The sequence below is a fragment of the Nyctereutes procyonoides genome, unplaced genomic scaffold (assembly GCF_905146905.1).
Source record: "Nyctereutes procyonoides isolate TBG_1078 unplaced genomic scaffold, NYPRO_anot_genome, whole genome shotgun sequence".
Classification (NCBI taxonomy): domain Eukaryota; kingdom Metazoa; phylum Chordata; class Mammalia; order Carnivora; family Canidae; genus Nyctereutes; species Nyctereutes procyonoides.
The window spans coordinates 23,964,908-23,985,066 of NW_026575159.1; the positions used below are offsets into that span (position 1 = coordinate 23,964,908).

The 20,159-nt window shown below is 46.4% G+C and overlaps 1 protein-coding gene across 1 annotated transcript in view; it reads right to left on the reverse strand.

Moving 5' to 3' along the window:
• Positions 1-4,171: 4,171 nt before the first annotated feature.
• Positions 4,172-20,159, reverse strand: part of HHLA1 (HERV-H LTR-associating 1) — a 33,992-nt gene continuing 18,004 nt past the window's right edge. Inside the window, exons 10-16 of the mRNA XM_055313908.1 lie at positions 19,904-20,143; positions 17,444-17,662; positions 14,745-14,813; positions 14,324-14,398; positions 8,912-9,068; positions 5,512-5,594; positions 4,172-4,215 (exon numbers count right to left, since the gene is read on the reverse strand). Of these exons, the coding sequence (XP_055169883.1) occupies positions 4,172-4,215; positions 5,512-5,594; positions 8,912-9,068; positions 14,324-14,398; positions 14,745-14,813; positions 17,444-17,662; positions 19,904-20,143 (887 nt within the window). The remainder of the gene's footprint in view (positions 4,216-5,511; positions 5,595-8,911; positions 9,069-14,323; positions 14,399-14,744; positions 14,814-17,443; positions 17,663-19,903; positions 20,144-20,159) is intronic.

Sequence of the window (20,159 nt, forward strand, 5' to 3'; positions counted from 1 at the left end):
GGGTGCCTACCGTGAAGGTGCCACTTGGAAGCAGGTGGATGAATGATGCTCCGCTTTGAACAAGATGGTGACTGAGCCCTTTATACCCCCAAGGGAAGACCCTTAGTCACGTGATCCCCCTCCCCCTCCTCACCTGAAGAGGATGGGCTTTTGTGCAGGTTGGCAGGTGGGAGGCCTCTGAGGGGGAGGAGGACATCATAATGCTACGACTTGGAGCAGGTGAGGCTCTGTATTAAGAGGCCCATCTTGAGCCTTCCAGGAGACCCAGGGTCTAATCAGAGAACAATGGCTCCCCTGTTCCCCACCTCCCACCGCCCCTCAAAGGCCTAGAGGCCCAGGGATTGTGTCTCGGGGTCATCAGCTCCCAGAACCGATGAAAGTCACGTGGGCTCTCCCACGGGGAGAAGGGCTGGCTTTGTCTGGTTTAGTTCATTCTTCAGCAAGAGGATCTCTGGGGTGATTCTTATATGTTCCTGGCCTCAGGCCTGGGAATTTGATGCCTCTTTCCTTATGGGGTTTCCAGCCCCAGCTGTGGGGTGAGGTGAGACAGGGATTTATAATCAGACAGGCAAGGATCGGGTGCCAGCCCTGCCACTCATTAGCAGTGGGACCCTGACCTCGGGCTTGGCTCCCCCATACTTTTCATGGGGATTTTCCCACTGGGACTGTGTGAACAAGGCAAGCCAAGGGCGGTGCGTGGTGAGGCTCGTGATCCTAGATGCCTCCAGAATTTCAGGTTTCCTTTCCAGGGCTTAAGAGGGAGAGCAAGCATCAACTGAGCGCTAATTAGGCGCCACATGTGTTTTTACAGGATTGGGTCCCTCTCTCCCCGAAGCTGCCCTGGTAATCCCACAGTCGTGACAGCCCGCACAGCAAGGACTCCACTTCACAGACAGGACACATGGGGTCGGCGTGGGGGCTTTTGTCCGAGCTCACGGTGATGAGATCGAGCTTGGCTGACAGGTTGGCCCAGCGGCGCGAGCCCTCCGAGTGGTTCACCTACCACCACCTGCTGGAGCACAGGGGCCCATCCGACGATTAACTGCGGGGGCTGAGTCTTTACAGGGTCCACCAGAAGGCTTCTGCAAATAATGAGTTGCCCTTGTGCATTGAAGCTTTCGTTTATAGATCATTAGTTCTTGTTCGGGGTCTCTTGAGCGCTGATGATGAACGAAGCCACGCTGCCCCCATCTTTACCCACCGGCGCAGAAGACGCTTCGTCTCTAAACCGCGAGGTCAACAGGCTGTGTGGCTCGGCGCCAAAACTCCTGCCTTCCCTCCCTCCCCTGCCCTCCTCCCCCCTGCCCTCTCTCCTGCCAGTTTGGTTTGTATTTCAGGCATGAATGAAACAGACAGGAATGCACCTGCGCCTTTGCCTTGCGAAGAATCCCGTTTAGTGATGTTGTACCTGTAGCCGACTCCTCCATCAGCTCACTTACCTCGTCAGTGAACCTCTGGTGGCCACATGGGCACACAGTACCAAGAACTCTAGTGGGGGGAGGGAGCACCCCCTCAGGCCTCCTCATTGCCCCAAGCATCCTCCAAATTGGGACTTGCTCAGCTCAGAAAGGGTCAAACCTCTCCTCTTAACCTCCAGCAGACTGTGGACTCCAGTTTGCTCTTGGATCCTGTTTTCCTCCTGCCACGCTGCTGTTGTGACCCGAGAAAATGGGTCCCGTGTGGTCCTCCAAGCCTCTGTCTTTGCTGCGATGTCAGATCCCTACACACGCCTCCGAGGTCCTCCATATGTGGGCTTTCAAAAGTTAGCCACGCTCGGCCGTCATCGTTGTGGCGTAGGATGGGTGGGCCCACTTGGGCTTTCCCCCCAAGTGAGGAACCAGGGCGTTCCGGCCGAGTCATTAGTCCCACCTTCCCTGATGGTAGATTTCTCTTTGGGGAACTTCTGGGATCCTTCTCTGCCAAAGAGCCTTCGTTACTACCAACGTTATCCATTAGAGAAGGTCCCCTCAGATTAACCCACACCTGATGAATGGTGCTGTTTTCTCCATTCCTATCCAGACACTGGTCCCTTTGCACCAGCAGATTTCCTGTGTCCTCCTCAGCTTTGCAAACTAGAGGGTCCTCTGCAGGCCTCAAGAGTCATGACAACAGGGATTCCCCAGCTTGACATTTGCATAACTTTGAGGCTCTCTCAAGAGTCCTGGAGAGTAAAAAGAAATCTGTGTGTGATCAGAGAGGGAAGTGCCTGGCTGCTTCTCTCTCCAATTTCAAGTTCTTACCTTTCCAAGAGCCTTGTGATTCACAGGGAGTCAGAGCAAGGGCACTCAAGTGTCTTCCAATGGGGGAAAAAATAGGTTCTACTTAGACTGCAAATGGAAAGTGAATTTTCTTACCAGGAGGTAGTCACGGATCACAAAGGTGGGGCTCTGATGTCAGAGCAGACATCTCATCACTAACATGAGAAAGTGGAGCAGGAGATCCAGGCACAGGAACGAGGAACTATGGGGTCAGCACAGGGCCATTGGAAAGAGCAAGCCTGCTTGGCAATGGTCTGCACGGAGACTTGGCATTCACAGGGGTGTTGGGACTACTGCAGACTTGGAGAAAGTTAAGAGGGGCCTGAATTAATAAAGGACACACCTGCACCCGTGGGTGTGCAGGAAAGGGTTGACTCAGCAGGGCTAGGGCATGTGAACCCTGCATCTGCCAAAGAAAAGTCTAAGCCCTTAAACAGCTCCCGGGAGCTAACCTCTGAACCCTTGGAATCTCCTGCCCGATAAAAGTGTCCATCCACCTGGGCTTTGGGCCACGCTGGACAGTCTAAGCTAATAATGTGATTTTTTATTTTTGAAAATTTTATTAATTTATTTGAGAGAGAGAGCAGGCATGAGCAGGGTGAGGAACAAAGGGAGAAGCAGACTCTCCTCTGAGCAGGGAGCCCAACCCCACATTGGGCTCAATCCCAGATTCTTAACCTACTGAGCCACCCAGGTGCCCCTAACAATGAGATTTATAGCGGGTGCTTTGGGTTACACCATGTTGCCTTGACCTCTCAAGAGCCTGGAGATTGAGTAATTGAGGTCAGCCATGTAGGCACCTCATGCCTAGAGGCTGATCCCTAATTGAAATCCATGGCTCGGGGGATCCCTGGGTGGCTCAGCGGTTTAGCACCTGCCTTTGGCCCAGGACGAGCTTCTGGAGTCCCAGGATCGAGTCCCACATCGGGCTCCCTGCATGGAGCCTGCTTCTCCCTCTGCCTGTGTCTCTGCTCCTCTCTCTCTCATGAATAAATGAAAAAAATCTAAAAAAAAAAAAAAAAAAAAAGAAATCCATGGCTCGGATGAGCCTTTCTGGTTGACAATATTCCTTATGGGTTGTCATATGTCATTACTGGAAGAAACCAGTGCTACCCATGCTGCTTCACTGGAGACCACAACTGGAAACTGGTGCCTGGGTGCTCCTGGGCCCCTGCCCTCTGCCCCTTTTATCTTTGTTGACTTTAATCTCTGTCCTTTTGCTGTAGGGAATGTGATTATAGGAGCTGTTCCGAGTTCCATGAGGCCTATTAGTGAATCACTGACCCTGAGAATGCTCGTGGAGGCCCCTGAATACCATAGGATCCACAGATGAGGAATCAAGACAAGAACTTAACAACAAAAACCCCACAACTCTCTATACTTCTTCCAAGGGAAGATCTCCTCACCTTCTACTTAGGGGTGCTTGGGGGGTGATATGGGTCCTATAGTGAGCAACTCTGGTGTGTACATAACTGAGGGTGAGTTAATGGTATAGAGAAATCCTAGGTGAATCTCTTCACAGCATGGGCTCACTTTTCCTTATCTATCTTGTTCTCTTCCTACAATCCCAAGTTTAAGTCGCTTTGGGTCAGGGTCTCGGGCCTGGACTAGTTTCTTCTTGCTAGAGTGACACCCCTCACACCATCTCTCCAGTCTCAGGATTGCTGTGAACATCATGGGGGTTTCTTGAGCATGGATTTAGGTTTCCGTGCAGCTTCTAACACTTTGGCCTTCCACCTTCCCAGGAGTCACAGGAGAGAGAGAAATGCTACTTCCAAAAAGAACCTCTTTCAGTTAATTGATGACCTAGCTGGAGCCTGGCAAATTTTGCAAAGTCAGCCAACTTGGGCCAGGGGCCAAGGTGAAGAGATGTCGTCCAATTTATCAATAGGTCCCATCGCTTTTTCAAAGCCTCACACCGACTGGCAGATATTCTGGAGGCATTTTTGTTTTAAGGCTGGAAAGAAAAAAAGAAGAGGGAATTCAAGGGAGTGAGAAAGAAAGGAACACTACAGGGACATAAATTCAGGTAGCACCAGCCATGGGCCAGGGTCCTCTGGAGGGCAGGGGTGTGGCCAAGCAGTGGCCGGGGACTCAGGAGTCTGTGTCAGAGAAGGGGAAGGGTGTGGACAAGACCCTATGCTGGTTAGAAGCCATGTGGAGAGGGAGGTAGCATTCAGTTCTCCACTCTCCGCCCAGTGATGGTTTCCCAGTCTCCCTGGTTTGCAAAAAGCTAATCTAACCTTGTTAATATGTTGTGCAGCAGATGTAATATATTGTTTGAGTCGAGACTGCAGTGTGGCAGGGACCGAGGAAGAGCTGTTTAAGTAGAGGTTGCTTGCAAGATTTCCTGCTCCCTCTGCCCATACCAGGCAAAGGAATTTCTTTGACTACTGAGCCCTCCACCCCCAAATGCTTGACGTTTACGCTGCAGAGTGAAGGTAATTTAAGTTCCATATAGTTCCACCAGTTTTAGAAAGTCAGAGTCCTTTGACTGGGAAGTCCAGGTAGATGGCCAGACCATTAGCTTGGGGACCAGTTAGGCCAGATCGGCCACTTTGTCTGCAGGAATGGGAGAAAAACCAAAGGTCACACCTGGCCTCTCTGGGAGTAAATGGGGGCTTTGATGCCATCAGGATAAGGAGAGGGGTACTGTATACCCTACTCCTAGCACCTCAGGCCACCTTCTTCGTCTTGGATTATTTGGGGGAGCTTGGCTGGCTCAGTCCATAGAGCATGTGACTCTTGATCTCAGGGTTGTGAGTGTGAGCCCCATGTTGAGCATAGAGATTACTTAAAAGTAAAATCTTAAAAAACAAAACAAGAACAAGATTTTTCTTGGATTATTTGTGCTCATTTTGCTTTGGTCAGGAATTTGAGCATTTCTATGGGATCTGTCTTTTGTTTGATTTTTCTTTGTTCATTTATATGTTTACCTTACATGGGAGTCAGGGAGGATTCAGAAACTTGCTGGAGCTCACACAGAAAGCAACACTGCTTAGTTGGACTGACTCCTGCTATTTTTCTTTTCTTTTTTCTTCCATGCCTAATTGCAAACATCAAACTGTTAGGTGAAGAGTAATCAGAAATACCCTCCACTTTTTTTTTTTTTGGTCTAGAATTAATGAGGACTGCATGAGCTGCACCTACTGTGATTGGCCCCCAACGAAGGCAGGAGCAACCACTGAGTTCTAGAACACTTTCATAGAAGGCATTTATGATTAAGTTATAACACGGTCAGGTGTTTACTTACTCTGGGAGTGAGGCATCTGTTTCACCCTCTGACAGATGTAGGTGGCATTCTTCAGAAACCAGGAGTAGTATTCAAGACAGTACCTAAAGATTCCAATTAGAGTGGAAAGCAGTCACCATCCCTTGTGGCTAAGGGAAGATTATCATCGTTTAAAAAGTCAGAGTATGAGACGCTTGGGTGGCTCAGTGGTTGAGCATCTGCCATCGGCTCAGGGCGTGATCCTGGAGTCTCGGGATCGAGTCCCACTTCGGGATCCCTGCGTGGAGCCTGCTTCTCTCTCTGCCTGTGTCTCTGCCTCTCTCTCTCTCTCTCTCTATCTCTCTTATGAATAAATAAATAAAATCCTTAAAAAATAAAAAATAAAATAAATTAAAAAGTCAGAGTGGCCAACTCTTCACAGTAAGAACCCCCTCTCCATCTCTACAAGGTGTGGGAGGAGAGGCAGGGGATGAGGCTGAGCAGGGAAAGGCTTAGACCTTGGAGTGAGAAAGCTATATTTTTAGTTCTGGCATCATTCTTGACCAGGGATGTGTGACTTCAGGCTGAGCACTCACTTCTCTGGGCCTTAGATTTTTCATCTACACATGAAAGGGCAATGCTAGAACCTACCCTCACAGGTCATCGCGAAGATTAAGTGAGCTAACGTGGACCAAGTTTCCAAACAGGGCCGGGCTTGTATGGTGCTCAGCAAATGGTGATGTTCATTTATTTGTTTGTTTGCGTGAGGTGGGGTGAGAAGAGCGCAGGGCTGTTACAGTTAACAAGGCCGCCAGTACTTGCAAAATAATTCCCAGCTCTCAGCTGGGACTGCAGGGATGGCTTCGGAGGCCTTCAATGAAAGAGCACCGAGCACAATTTTAGGAAGAAGAGCTTTCTGAGTGGGCGGCTCACTGTGGGACTCTGGGAATTCACCGGATACGTGATGAGGTTGGGTCAAACATCTTCCCATTTCTCTCCCGTCTCCACCGCTCTGTGATTCTAGCATTCTCTGGGGAGCCACTAACTGCTCAAGTAAAGCTGGCTGTAAGGATTCCCCAGGCTCTATCACTCTCAATTTATAGGACACTGAGACATTAAGAAAACTAGGGCACAGAGATGGTCTGATTTGCCTGAAGACTCACTGTTCTCAAGAGGCAGTGTGGGATTTTTACCCACGTAATCTGCTTCATGCCCAAGTGCACTGCCTTTCCAACAGGGCTATAGTCATTTTGCAGAAGAACAAACTGAGGCTCAGAGAGATTACATGACCAGCCTACATAGCGTGTACACAGCAGAGCCTAAATTTAAACCCGGGTCTGCTTGGTTTCAACTCCCATCACCCGCCCCCCAATCATACAGCACAGTAAGCTACCTACTAGCTTTGAGGGTGCGGTTCTGCGGCCTAATCCCTAATCTCCCCTCACCTAGCCTGAAGTGGGCCAGCTTGACAAGATTTTCTTCTAACAACTGCAAACAAAATGCTTAGAAAGCTTCTAAAACAGAGAGGATATCCTACTACCCTGGGGAATGGGTTCAATCTGTTCTGAATGAAGGAGGAAATGCACAGCCGGGAGGAGCAGCTGGAGACCAATGGGAAAAAGTCCAGACTTGTTTGCCAAGAGCTCGCCAGGTGCTTGAAGACAGCAAGGCTCCCCTGAAAAGGGACCTGTGCCAGGGCCACTGGCCGATCACCTTGGCTGCAGCCATCCTGCCTGTCCCGGTGATGCTGCAGGCTGCACCTTGCTTGTCCGTCTTTGCACTTGCTGCTCCTTTAGCCTGGAGTGGCCTCTCCCACTGCCTGCCCTGGAAGCTTCTGTTCCTCCATCAAGCCCTATCAGTGGCCCTGGTACATACTTGGGATCTGCCACAGTGCTTGTCACACTGTTTTGTAATTTCTCTTTACGTGGCCAACTTCCCCAGTCAAGCATGATTTTTTTGATCACGGAGGCTGTCCTATTCAACAAACACAGAGTCCAGCCAGCCTCCCACTCTATTAGTCCTAGCCGGGACTCAATGTTTAGTATGAAATTATAGAACAGTTAGCTATTAGGTTAAAATACAGGGATAAGCTCAGATTCATAGACGCTTTATCTCCCTAAATTTTCACTTAAACCCCTTTCTGGAAACTTCCTCCTTCCTCATTTATCCTTCCACCCAGCACTTGCAATACAGATTTTTTAAATGTGATTTTTTTTCCCCCAAGGGGATATGAAGAATAGGTTCTGCCTCTGGGTATGGCTTGGTTCTGTCCCTCACCCTGTCGTATTTTAATTTGTATTTAGGATCATGAAATCCTCGGTTTCTGGGCCTGTTTCTGATTCACCTCTCAATTCCCGGGGCTCGGCATGGTGCGTCACGCGTAAATAGGAGAGACTCAACTCGTGTTGTTGATTTGAAGAGCTGTTGGAAGTAGGCTCTGATGGTGGGATCCTGTGAGAAAGCATGGTTGCAAAAGTGTTCTCTTCCTTAGGATGAAGGGACAGCATGCATGGTGGGGAAATGCCTCCTCAATGCTCGCTAACACCCTTGGGTCTGTGGACCTTGGTCAGGTCTCTCCCTGGGTGGAGGAAGAAGCATTGCTGATGGAAGGATCCAGGACAAGGATTTAATGGAAAGAAGCTTCAAACCCAGACTGGGGGCTCAGAGCTAGTGGATGATGGAGGTTTGAAAAGCCAAAGAGTAGGGGCGCCTGCCTGGTTGACTCAGTTGGTAGAGCACACAATTTTTACTCTCAGGGTTATGAGTTCAAGCCCACATTGGGTGTAGAGAAGAGATTGCTTAAAAATAAAATCTCAAAAAGCTGAAGGATCATGAGCGGACTTTGGAAGGAACATTAAAGATCTTTGGGATTGGCCCCAGACCACTGGAGAAGACGTGTTCATCCATGTTTGTTTGGTTCTGGGTTTATAGCCGAGACTAAACCCCAGAAGAAAGGATAAAATGTCTGCACTCAAGGGTGAGAAAACCTCCATGCCTAGAACATCTAATATGAAGCACAGTCTGCCTTCTAAGTGTCTTTTTACGATCTTCTTATTAGGCCAGCAAATAACTGCTAGGGATTTAGAAGGAACTGGGATTTCGATGGACATGTCCTCTGGTTGTTCTCTTCTGGCAAATCTCACCAGGTAGAGGCCAAGTCTACCAGGGGTGACTCAGCCAGGCTCAGTTTACACCAACTCGGCTCACCTCCGCTCGACTAGATGCATTTGCTGTGTCAGGCCTTGCACTGTGTTCCAGGGACCCAGAAATGAATGAGGTTCCATTCCTGGCTCTCAAGGAGATGATGATCTAATAGGAGACTCACCAGAGAGTCTAATCTGTTGCCTGTCTGTTCCTGGCCGCCTGTGGCCTACAGAGCAGCCACACAGCGTATACAGACCCTCAATACTGGCTGTGGGAAGGGACAACTGGCTCAGGTTACCTCACGGCCTCCGTCCTCGGGTCTCTCTTCCTGCTCATGCAGAGGCATTGCTGGAAAAAGCGGCACAGCTCCATCAGGCAAGGGTTGAGCTTCTGGATGGCCAGGGTGAGGGGAGCAGCTGTGATGGCCCCTTCCTTGAGGAGCAGCTGAGGACACCCTAGAAGAGGCAATCCCAGGCCACCGAAATCACCAAGGGTCAAGCAAGCATCTTCCCTCTGACAGGTACGATACTTGGTGAATAGAGTCTCACCCCTGATCTCAGGTGGCTCTGGGACAGAGAGGTAGACAAACATTGCTTCGTCAGTGCCCAGGAAAGCTGCTGTGAGAAAACAAGAGGCAGGTGGAGAAAGGTGGGGTCCAGTTCCCAGAAGAAATCAGAGATGGTTTCACTGAGAGCAAATATTAAAAAAGAATCCAAAAACATTAAACAGAAGTGGATAAGGTGGAGGCATCTCCAGAGGAAGAGGTAGGGTATGTGAGGACTCAACCTCATGCAAGGGGATGGTTTACTGATAGGGAAATGGAGCATAATTGGATGGTACAGAGGGTGTGGGGTATGGTGAGTGTGTGTGTGTGTGTGTGTGTGTGCAGGCATATGTGTGAGCATGTGCACACATGGGTATGTGCACTTTGCATGGGTATGCGGGCATATGTATGTACACGTGTGAGACTGGGTAATGTGTATGGGTGTCTGTCGCCTGACGACCACAGGGAGGATTAAAGGAGACAATTTATGCAAAGCAAACTGCAAAGTTCCTGCTATGGAATAAACAATAAATAATAGCTATGATTACCGATCTATTAAAAATGTATTGAGCAGAGCAACTGGGTGGCTCATTCGGTCAAATGTCAGACTCTTGATTTCCACTCAAGTCATGATCTCAGGGTCCTGGGATCAAGCCCCACATCAGGCTCCCTGCTCAGCGTGGAGCCTTCTTGGGATTCTCTCTCTCTCGCTCTCCCTCAGCCCCTCCCCTTTCCCCCATGTGCATGTTCGCTCTCTCTCTCTCTCTCTCAAGTAAATAATCTTTTTTAAGAAGAGGAAAAGAGGCTTCCTCTTACAGAGCTCACCCTTCAGTGTTTTGAAGACTATATTAGGATATTGATAATAATCTTCCAAAAAAGAATTGCTAGTTACTATCAAGAAAGATGATCTAAAACCTGGAAGTAAGTTCTGGGGATTGTCTAGCAGACTCGGTGGGGGATTATCTGGTTATATAAGGGTATGTGCCTTTGATTGATCTATTGAGTAGGTGATTTTATAACTCTGAAGACATTAGCTGATAGTAGCGTAAATGACTATCATCTGAGAGCAACACAAATAATTCTTGTCCATAAGCAATGTAAATGAATTATGTCTGGGCAAGGTGCAACTGTTTTTTTTTTTGTCCAGTGAGAAAAAAATAACTTATTGCAATACGATATCAATTAGTAAATTCCCTTCCAAATTCCTGGGACTATAAAAATCCCTATTCCTCACACTCTCCATTGAGCCAATTTTAATCAATTCATTAATTAATGGGCAAATAATATCTCTGACATGTGTTTGTTTCATATTTTTGTGAGTCATGTTTTATGAATTGAAAGTTATAATTTAGCAGCTTTAGATTTATTTTTATATTTTCTTTTTAAAAATTTAATTCCAATGTAGTTAACATACATACATATATAACATAACAAACTAATATTATTTTCAGGTGTATGATATAGTGATTCATCACTTTTTTACATCACCCTGTGCTCATCAACATGCGTGCACACTCTTTATCCCTATCACCTGTTTCACCTGTGCCCCCAGCCCCCTCCCCTCTGGTGACCAGCTGTTTGTTCTCTATATTTAGGAGTACAGTATGCTTTTTGCTTTGTCTCTTTTCCCTGCTTTGTTTTGTTTCTTAAATTCCACATATGAATGAAATTATATGGTATTTGCCTTTCTCTTACTGACTTATTTCACTCAACATTATACCCTCTAGCTCCATCCACTTTGTGGCAAATGGCAAGATTTCATTCTTTTCCATGGCTGAGTAATATTCCATTGTGTATATAGATAGACCACATTTTCTTTATCCATTCATTTATTAGTTATATATGTATTAAAGTGGAGAGAAGGCTCATAATGTTAGGAAAAGATTTAGTAAAAAATATAGGCAGGAAATGTATTTTGAATTTTATCCTGAGTCAATTAGAACAATAAACCCTCCAGAGCATTTATCAATTTTTGTAAGTATGCTATGGCTTTTTTTCTTTAACATGTATTGCACACCTGCTATGTATCAGCTACTTTCCTAAGTTCTTTACATACCTTGTTTCATTTAATTCTCATAAAATATCTATTTTATAGAAGAGGATACAGAGAGCCTGAATGATCCTGTAGTTTGATCAGTTATATAGCAGGTAGTGGCTCTGACAGGACCTGAGTCTGGAGCTCATAACCAGCACACTTTACTACTCAGAGCATCCTTGACATTTCTGAAGCTTGATTTCCATGCCTCTCTCCCCTTCCCAACCTCTCCCATGCTTCTCCATCTCTGGAAATGGCTCTTTACTGCTCAGCTGTCCAAACTTGGGTGTGATGTTTGGTTATGTCTTGGGGGATCACTCCACCATCGTCACATTTCTTGATACCTGAATATCACTCAAGTCTTCCTATTGAGTCAAGTCTTCCCCAGCCAACTCCTAGTTCCAGCCCCCATCATCTCTGGCTATGGTTAGTACAACACTCTCATATCCTCCCCTCTTTAGTCTCCACTTTGCAGTCAGAGAAGCCTTTCTGCACCACAAATCTGACCATGTCACTCCCACTTGTCTCAGGAGAGGTCCACATTCCTTCTACAGCCGTGGGACAGCGCCCTGTCCCCTTGCCAGCCTCTGCTCCCTCACTCCTCATCACTTTCCTGTAGCATCAGAATTCCAGCCCCTGGAAAAACATCTGTCCTTTCCTGCCTCATGCCTTTGCATAAGCTGTGCCTCTACTTAGAATGCATACATAGAGGCTACCTTGTTCTGACGCGTTTCTTTCTTTCTTTCTTTCTTTCTTTCTTTCTTTCTTTCTTTCTTTCTTTCTTCTTTCTTTCTTTCTTTCTCTTTTCTTTTCTTTCTTTCTTCTTTCTTTTTCTTTCTTTCTTTCTTTCTTTCTTTCTTTCTTTCTTTCTTTCTTTCTTTCCCCTAAAGATTTTATTTATTTATTTATTTATTTATTTATTTATTTATTTATTTATGAGAGAGAGAGAGAGAGAGAGGAGGTGCAGAGGGAGAGAGAGAAAGGATCTCAAGCAGACTCCACACTGAGTGCAGAGCCCAATGCAGGGCTCGATCCCACAACTGCAAGATTATGACCTGAGCTGGAAGCAAGAGTCAGATACTTAACTGACTGAGCCACCCAGGTGTCCCCAGATGCCACTTTCTGGATGAATGAAAACTTCTTGAGCAATCCCTCCAGATGGAGCTAATCTCTTCCTCTCTGGCTGCACATAACATTTACTGCTTTTTCTCTTAAGAACTTAACCATGAAAGATTCCTAACTCTGGGAAATGAGCAAGGGGTAGTAGAAGGGGAGGTGGGCGGGGGGATAGAGTGACTGGGTGATGGGCACTGAGGGGGGCACTTGATGGGATGAGCACTGGGTGTTATACTGTATGTTGACAAATCGAACTCCAATAAAAATATACATATAAAAAACTTAATTTCTTCCTCGAATTGCAATTATTTTATACAGATGGAGAATCTTGGAACAGATAACACAGAAGAGTGGAATGAGCACAGGCTTGGAATTAGACAAATGTAAGCTCAAAATTTAGTTACTTTTTAGCTGTAGCATTCACTGAAATTGCTTAATGAAGATAATATTACCTATCTTGCAGAATTATTGCAAAGAAAGGGTAAAAATAGGCTTAGTACAGTGCATGGGAAACAGCAGAAGCTCAATAAATATTTACGGAGTGGATGAAGGAGTCAATCTCAAAAGACTTTGTGGCATGATTTCTTTGTGAATGGGAAGAATCAGTCACTGGAAATTGTCAAAACCCCTTTATTTTGTACTTACATTTCTTATTGTATGGATGGATGAACAGAATGACAGAGATAGATAGATAGATAGATAGATAGATAGATAATAGAGAGAGCTATATAAGTAGATACAGATACAGATAGTTTATATAGTCAACTTGTTTTCCAAAACTCAGTCTGACAACTGCCCCCCATCTGCACCAACAGTGTGTTTCTTTAGAACCTCTGGGGGAAAATGGCTATAATTTCTTTTGGCAGTATAATCATGGCTTTGTGTCTGAAAGGCCCATTCACTGCAGTTTGGGAGTGGGGCTGGGGCAGATCTCCAGTGTCTGAAAAAAGAGACTGTGTAGTCTCCAGGAATTTAATAATGCCCTGCTGACATATGCCTGGATAGTCCAGGAACATTCTGGAAACTGGCATACAAAGGCACCCAGGAGTGGGAGGGGCCTGAGGGGCTCCGCCAGCTTTGAAGGGCTCACTTTGTATCAATTTCTGTCTTCTGGAGCAGAAAGGAAGAGAACGAGGCATCCAAAAATGGAAAAAAACGCATCACGAAACCCAGAAACTGAAGCGCCGAGCCTCTGTGAGGAGTCTCAAAAACCCAGCCATAAGCCCAAGACATGGTTTCCTCTACAATTCCATAGAAATTAAGGGTCAGGGATGAGAGAGGCAGGGTGTCCTTTCAAACACAACAAAAGTAGGGGTGCCTGGGTGGCTCAGTTGGTTAAGCACCTGCCTTTGACTCAGGTCATGATCCTGAGGTCTTAGGATCAGGTCATGGTCTCAGGGTCCTGGGATCGAGCCCCAGGTCAGGCTCCCTGCTCAGCAGGGAATCTGCTTCTCCTTCTCCCTATGCCCCTCCCCTGCTTGTTCTCTCGCTCTCTCTCTTTCTCTCCAATAAATAAGTAAAATCTTTAAAAATAATAAGTAAAATGCAACAAAAGTAAGTTGCATCCAGTGAATGGGGGTTGAATTTGGGAGTCACCTGTTCCTCCTTCCGCCGCCTTTGCTGACATCAGGCTCATGAAAAGAACAGCCTCTGTTTGCAAAGCGCACAGCGCCTCACTCAAGGGTGTTCACTCGATAAAAGTTGATTGGATTAAGTTATGCGGAGCTCTGTAGTTCCAAATCACTTCCACACACATTATCTTACTCAATACAAAACCATGGGAAATAAAGACAGTTTTAGTGCCCACGATAATTGTTATTATTCTTGCTTCCCAGTCGAGGAAACTGAATTCCCGAAGCTGAGCGCTGGAGCCCGCCTCACCAGTAAATAGTAGACCTAGGATTTAATCCCAGCACTCTGAATCTAAATTTATCTAGCAAACCTCTTTTTATTGCACTACACCACCTCCTTCCAAATACATAAGGGCGACAGAGCGGCAGGCTGCCGGGACGTACTTGAGACGTGGTGGGGTCCTGGGACCAGGGCTGGCTCTTCTCCAGGAGTAGGTGGCCATGCTGCAGGGAGGTCCCCTGCAAGGGGCAAGAGTGGCCGCACAACAGTCAGCACAATCTGGCTTTGGGTGTTACACACAACTAAGGAATAATAGCACCTTAAGGATAAAGCATTCTCGAAATCTAGAGGGAATTGTAGCCAAGAAAGAGGGAGTGCTTTATGCAAATCGCAGGGCAACTTAGCAACATGGCAAGGCTTGTAAACGAGTTCTCCTGCCTCTTTTCCTGCTAGAACTGATGAAGTATGATGCCCGGCTTGGTCAGCTTACTGGCTCCCTTGTTCCCACCACCCCCCACCGCCCAGAGCCCTACCCCAAAGCCATGTGGTACTGGGATTCCCTTCCTAGCCGCATGTTCTTCTTACCTGTCTGTGGATATTTTGGAGCTGGTGCCTTGGTCGGACTCGGGGTCTGTGTGCCAGGGGTGGAGGGTCCTGGGAGGAAGAGAAGGAGGAGAGAGCCCATGTTTTTTCTTGGGGTGCATGATGGGGAGAAGAAGCCCCATGCCACCAGTCCTGCCCTAGTCAACCAAAGGTGGTGCCTTCATGCCCATCCTTGTAAATTGTCTGTCTTCTTTATGGTAGAGCATGGGCTCATCTGAGCAATTCTTTTCATCATGTTCATAAAGTCCTGGCTTAAGGACCACTTCAGGATATGAACCTTGCTGTCAAGAACCTGGTCTCTGGCAAAAGTGGCAAAGCAGCCTCCTTGGAGGGGGTGAGGGTGAGGGAGATGGGATGGGCCATTTCAGTTGTGTGGTGAAATGGAAGCAAAGGAGGGTGAGGCTGACCTGCACGAGAGCAGAGAGGATGGAGGTTGGGGACAGAGGACATGTTCTCTGAGATGCAAACATAGTGGTTAGTGAAGAGAACAGGCCTTCCAGGCAGAGCAAAGAGCTTAAGCAAAGCCCCAGAGAAGTGAGTGGCAGTTTGTTTGCTACGACTGGATGGCTGGACTCTCGGGGATGATGTGGAGTGGTGAGGTGGGGGGGAAGCCAGCTGCTGGTTCCTTATGCTCCCCTGCTAGGCCATGGGTGTGGCAACATTGCATTAGATGCTGCTTCTGCTCCACGTGGGCCACTGCATTGGTACCCAAGCTGGGCAGCATCACACATGTGCAGACCACTATGGTCAGGGGGCCCACCTACATGGGGCAGTCTTGCCATTTTCTTAGAGGCGGTCAGCATAGGACTGTAAGCCCCCTGAACCAGAAGGTGTCAGTTGATGCTTGCTGGCTGGGTGCAACAGAGCAGCTTTAATCACAACCCAAACACAGAGTTTAACTAAATGACTGTAGAAATTATAGAGGATTAGAGCTGAAAGGGACTTCGGGCAAAAGCAGACCCAGGCTCTCCTCTGGTGATGTCCTGCTGGCCACTGCCCTTTGCGAAGTGGGTCCCTAGGAGCCGGCCACCACGCTGTACTGGGGGTGCCGTGGGACAGGTTGATAGGAGTTGCCAGGGACTGAGTGGTTCCCAGGTGCCACATGCTGAGCTGAACGCCTTAGTGAAGCCACCTGATTCAATCCTCACAGCTGCTCCAAAAGTTAGCTATCCCTGCCCCCAGTTTTGAAGATGAAAAAACCAGGACTCAGAGAGATCAAGAGAAGGGTCTCAGGACAGACAGCAAAGGTGGAGTCGATTTCAACCCTGCTGTGTCTGGAATAAAGACCAGACAGAGTAGCCTCAGGACTGTGCTGGCTGCTGATGTCCTGTTAGCCAAACCCAAATGTGTTAGCTTTTATTGTTCCTATGCCATCCTGTGAGGTGTTTCTCCCATCAATGGCAGTTACCAAAATTGCATCCCCAGATCTGTTGGTGCAATTGAGATTTTGAGTCTCAAGGCAAGACTTCGCATGTATACCTTCCATTTCTTAAAGAAATGCAGGTGGTCCTGCCAACTTTTCCTGAATGCCTGTTACGTTCCAGGTTCTTGAGGGGGGAGCATGGCCCACAGGCAGGAAGGTCAAATTAATGGACACAAAGCACAGACATGACGAGTCTTCTGATCTCCAGCTGTGGTGAGCTTGGAAGAAGGGCCACTGGCAGCAGGTGCCAGAGGAAGTGATTTTTTTTAAATCATTTTTTTTAAATTTTTATTTATTTATTTATGATAGTCACACACACAGAGAGAGAGAGAGGCAGAGACACAGGCAGAGGGAGAAGCAGGCTCCATTCACCGGGAGCCCGATGTGGGATTCGATCCCGGGTCTCCAGGATCGTGCCCTGGGCCAAAGGCAGGCGCCAAACCGCTGTGCCACCCAGGGATCCCCAGAGGAAGTGATTTTAAAAATAAATACAGTAAAACTTTTTTGTTTGATTATAGGAGGATAAAGATATGGAAAATTCATGACAGTGGAGTGAAGAAAAATAAAAATCATATCTACTTCCCAGATATAGTCAAGGTTAATACACTGTGAATTTCTTTTCAGTCTTATTTTGGTTCACTTTCTATTTTCTGTGTATTATTTATTACACACATACGTAAACACATAGATACATGAAACTGAGATCACATTTGACAACTTTTTTCTTGTTTTTTGTAACTCAGGCTTTCCTGATAGCACATGATTACATATGAATGCACATATCATTTTATTTGTGTATGTAGTTAACTAGTATGCCACATTATATTGCATATACATCGTGCATATGTGATTAATGAAATAACATTAATACCTATTGATCTTACGCCAAAAAGGCAGTTGAATTGGCTGGAGGGAACAGTATTGGCTCCTAGTGGTCACTTGCTTTATGAGCAGTGAAAAAGAAATTTTTCTGGAAATTGGAAATTTCTAAGTTCGATACATAAAACAGAGAGAGCATGGGAGACCCTGCAAAGAGGGAGTTTCCATTCATTCATTCATTCATTCAGGGTGAAAGAAGAGGGTTGGAGTAAAGAAAAGGAAGAGAGAGTTTGCTTTATGATTGTTAATTATGGTGCTAACTTAGGTTTCATTACTTTCCTGTGCATTGTATTTCAAAAATTTAGAAAATGTTTTAAAAACAGACAGGGCTAAATTTAGCTTAAAAATGGGGGAAATGAGAGTGAACACCTCCTCTTACCTGAGGTTGGGCTGGTCTGGGAGGAGCTGCCCAGTGTGGCTGCTGTCCTAGAGGGAGGCCCAGAAAGGCTCCTTGTGGCCGTGGCCTCAGCAGGCGATGTCAGCGTGGAGGACAGCATTTCCCAGGGAGGCCCTCCGGGTGCCAAGAACGTAGGCAGTGTGGGAGTCTGAGCCTGACTGTCCGTTGTCACCCATGGGGTCCTGGCCAACCTCCTGGTAGCTGATCATGAGACAGTAACAGGCCACTTACATTCTTGACCGATTTGATTCAGACATAAAATAACCAAAACACTGAAATGCTACCAAAGGGGAAATGCAACATGCATGCATAAAACAGGTAACTCAGGGATTTAAGCTCTACCTTGAACTGGAATGAATAGAACAAAGTAAACTTTATTTTCCTAACTACCAATTAAGAAAGGAATCTCTAAATTCCTTGGACATCCGAACAGTGGGCTCTCTCAAAGTTCATCGTGTGACCCAGTGGAAAGGTTATGGGGTTCGAGGTGAGGAGACCCTGAGAGGAAACTGTTTTTGCCTCCCTCATGTTATGACATTGAGAGCAAGTGACTTCACTTTTTTTTAGCTTTATCATTAAAATGGGGATGATGATAAAGCTAATAACGGTAATACGGTATCACAGGGTTGTGACGAAGCCCAATCATCCCTCGCTGGTCTTTTAAGTAATTCTATCTAGGTTTTCTCTTATTCATTTCCATGGTAGGCATGAAAAATATTTTTTTCAAGTTTTTAAAACTCACAGAGAAAAATTTAAATATAACAGTTAAGTTGGGGATCCCTGGGTGGCACAGCGGTTTGGCGCCTGCCTTTGGCCCAGGGCGCGGTCCTGGAGACCCAGGATCGCATCCCACATCGGGCTCCCGGTGCATGGAGCCTGCTTCTCCCTCTGCCTCTCTCTCTCTCTCTCTCTCTCTCTCTCTCTCTGTGACTATCATAAATAAATAAAATTTAAAAAAAAACAGTATTTCTAAAAAAAAAAAAAAGTTAAGTTGGTGGGACGCCTGGGTGGCTCAGCAGTTGGGCAACTGCCTTTGGCTCGGGTTGTGATCTTGGGATCCGACATCGAATCCTGAATCAGGCTCCTGCGGGGGGCCTGCTTCTCCCTATGCCTGTGTCTCTGCTCCTCTCTCTCTCTCTCTCATAAATAAATAAATAAATAAATCTTTAAAAAATAAAAATAGTTAAGTTGCAAGTTGCAAACAACTTCCATCTTTAAAATATTCAGATTTCTCATCCAGGACATGGTATATCACTTTATTTATTTAAATATGCCTTTATTACTCTCACTAAAGTTTTATAGTTTTTCTTATATAGAACCTAGCACTTTTCCTGCTAGACTTACAGCTAAGTATTTTATGGTTTTTCTTGCCGCTAGCAATCACATCTTTTTCTTTTTTTTTTTTTCCTTCATATTGTTCTGGGAAACTTTCTAATTATGTGGGATTGTCATGATACCAGCTAGCATACTAATGACTTTCTGGTTAGTGAAGTTGATTCCTTTTCCTCATTCTTGCTTTCCTTCCTGCCTGACTCCCATCAGTTTTTACCTCCTCCAGGAAGTCCCCTCGCTGGGCTCTCCAGTATAATAGTTCTTTGTAGGATAGATAATATCAGTTTACTTGCCCCATGTCTCCTCCCTGGACCGTAAGCTCAGGAATGAAAGGGAACATTGATAGAGCTGTGCTTTTAGCAGCTAACCCGGAGTCTGGTATTAAAAACATATCTGGATGAGTGAATGAATGAACGAATGAATTCTATAACTCTCGTCCCTTGTCGGAACTCATCAAGACAGTACTGGCTTTTAATGAAAGTGTTATCTCTGTTGTATCTTATTTCCAAATAGCATGAACATATCCTTTCATCTTCTGTGACAACAGTACTGATGGTATCTACAAAGATGGTGGCACATGATGTATGGCAGCTTTCCATGCTGGCATCAAGTCATCAACATATTTTTGGCATCATTATCCAGCCAGCTACAAATTAACCTAACCCTGCCATGAAATGTTGACCTCATTCCACCACATACTGTTCATTTCAGGAGAGATATTGCTAAGTGCTTTGCTGAAATAAGAATACATCATGGTACAACATACTTCACTTAGGTAAGATACTCCTATTGGGAGATGCTGGGTGAAAGATATCAGGGAGCTCTCTGTACTATTTTTTGCAATGTCTTGTGAGTCTTCAACTATTTCAAAATTTTAAAAATCATACAAATAAATGTCAGCAGGACATTATGCCAATGATACTTGGTGCCTTTGCTTGTCTGCATCAAACTCATATTGACTCACACCAATCTCTTATTTCAAGGATGCTGAAGGAGAACAGGGTCATTGGAGAAGGGATAGTGGAAGGGTTTCACTTATTTATGTGAGCTTAGGGGGGGAACAGGTGGGAGAAACAGGACAGGAGGGGAAAGGGAGAGAAAGCTTCTTACCCAAGGATGGGAGGGTGGGTGAAGCACTGCCCTGCGTGGCCGTGGCCCTGGTGGGAAGCTGGGCAAGCCTATCTGTGTTCCTTGTCTGCTCTCCCTCTGCAGGAGGAGTTGTCTCTGTCCATGGAGAGGTTCTTAGAACAGATGCCCTGGTGCTCTGGACTCCGCGCAGGGGACTTGTCCTCGGTAGCATTTGCTGGCTTGTGGGCATGAGCTTTGAAGTCATGGCTGTGCTCCTGGTAGCTGTACATTCAGTGAG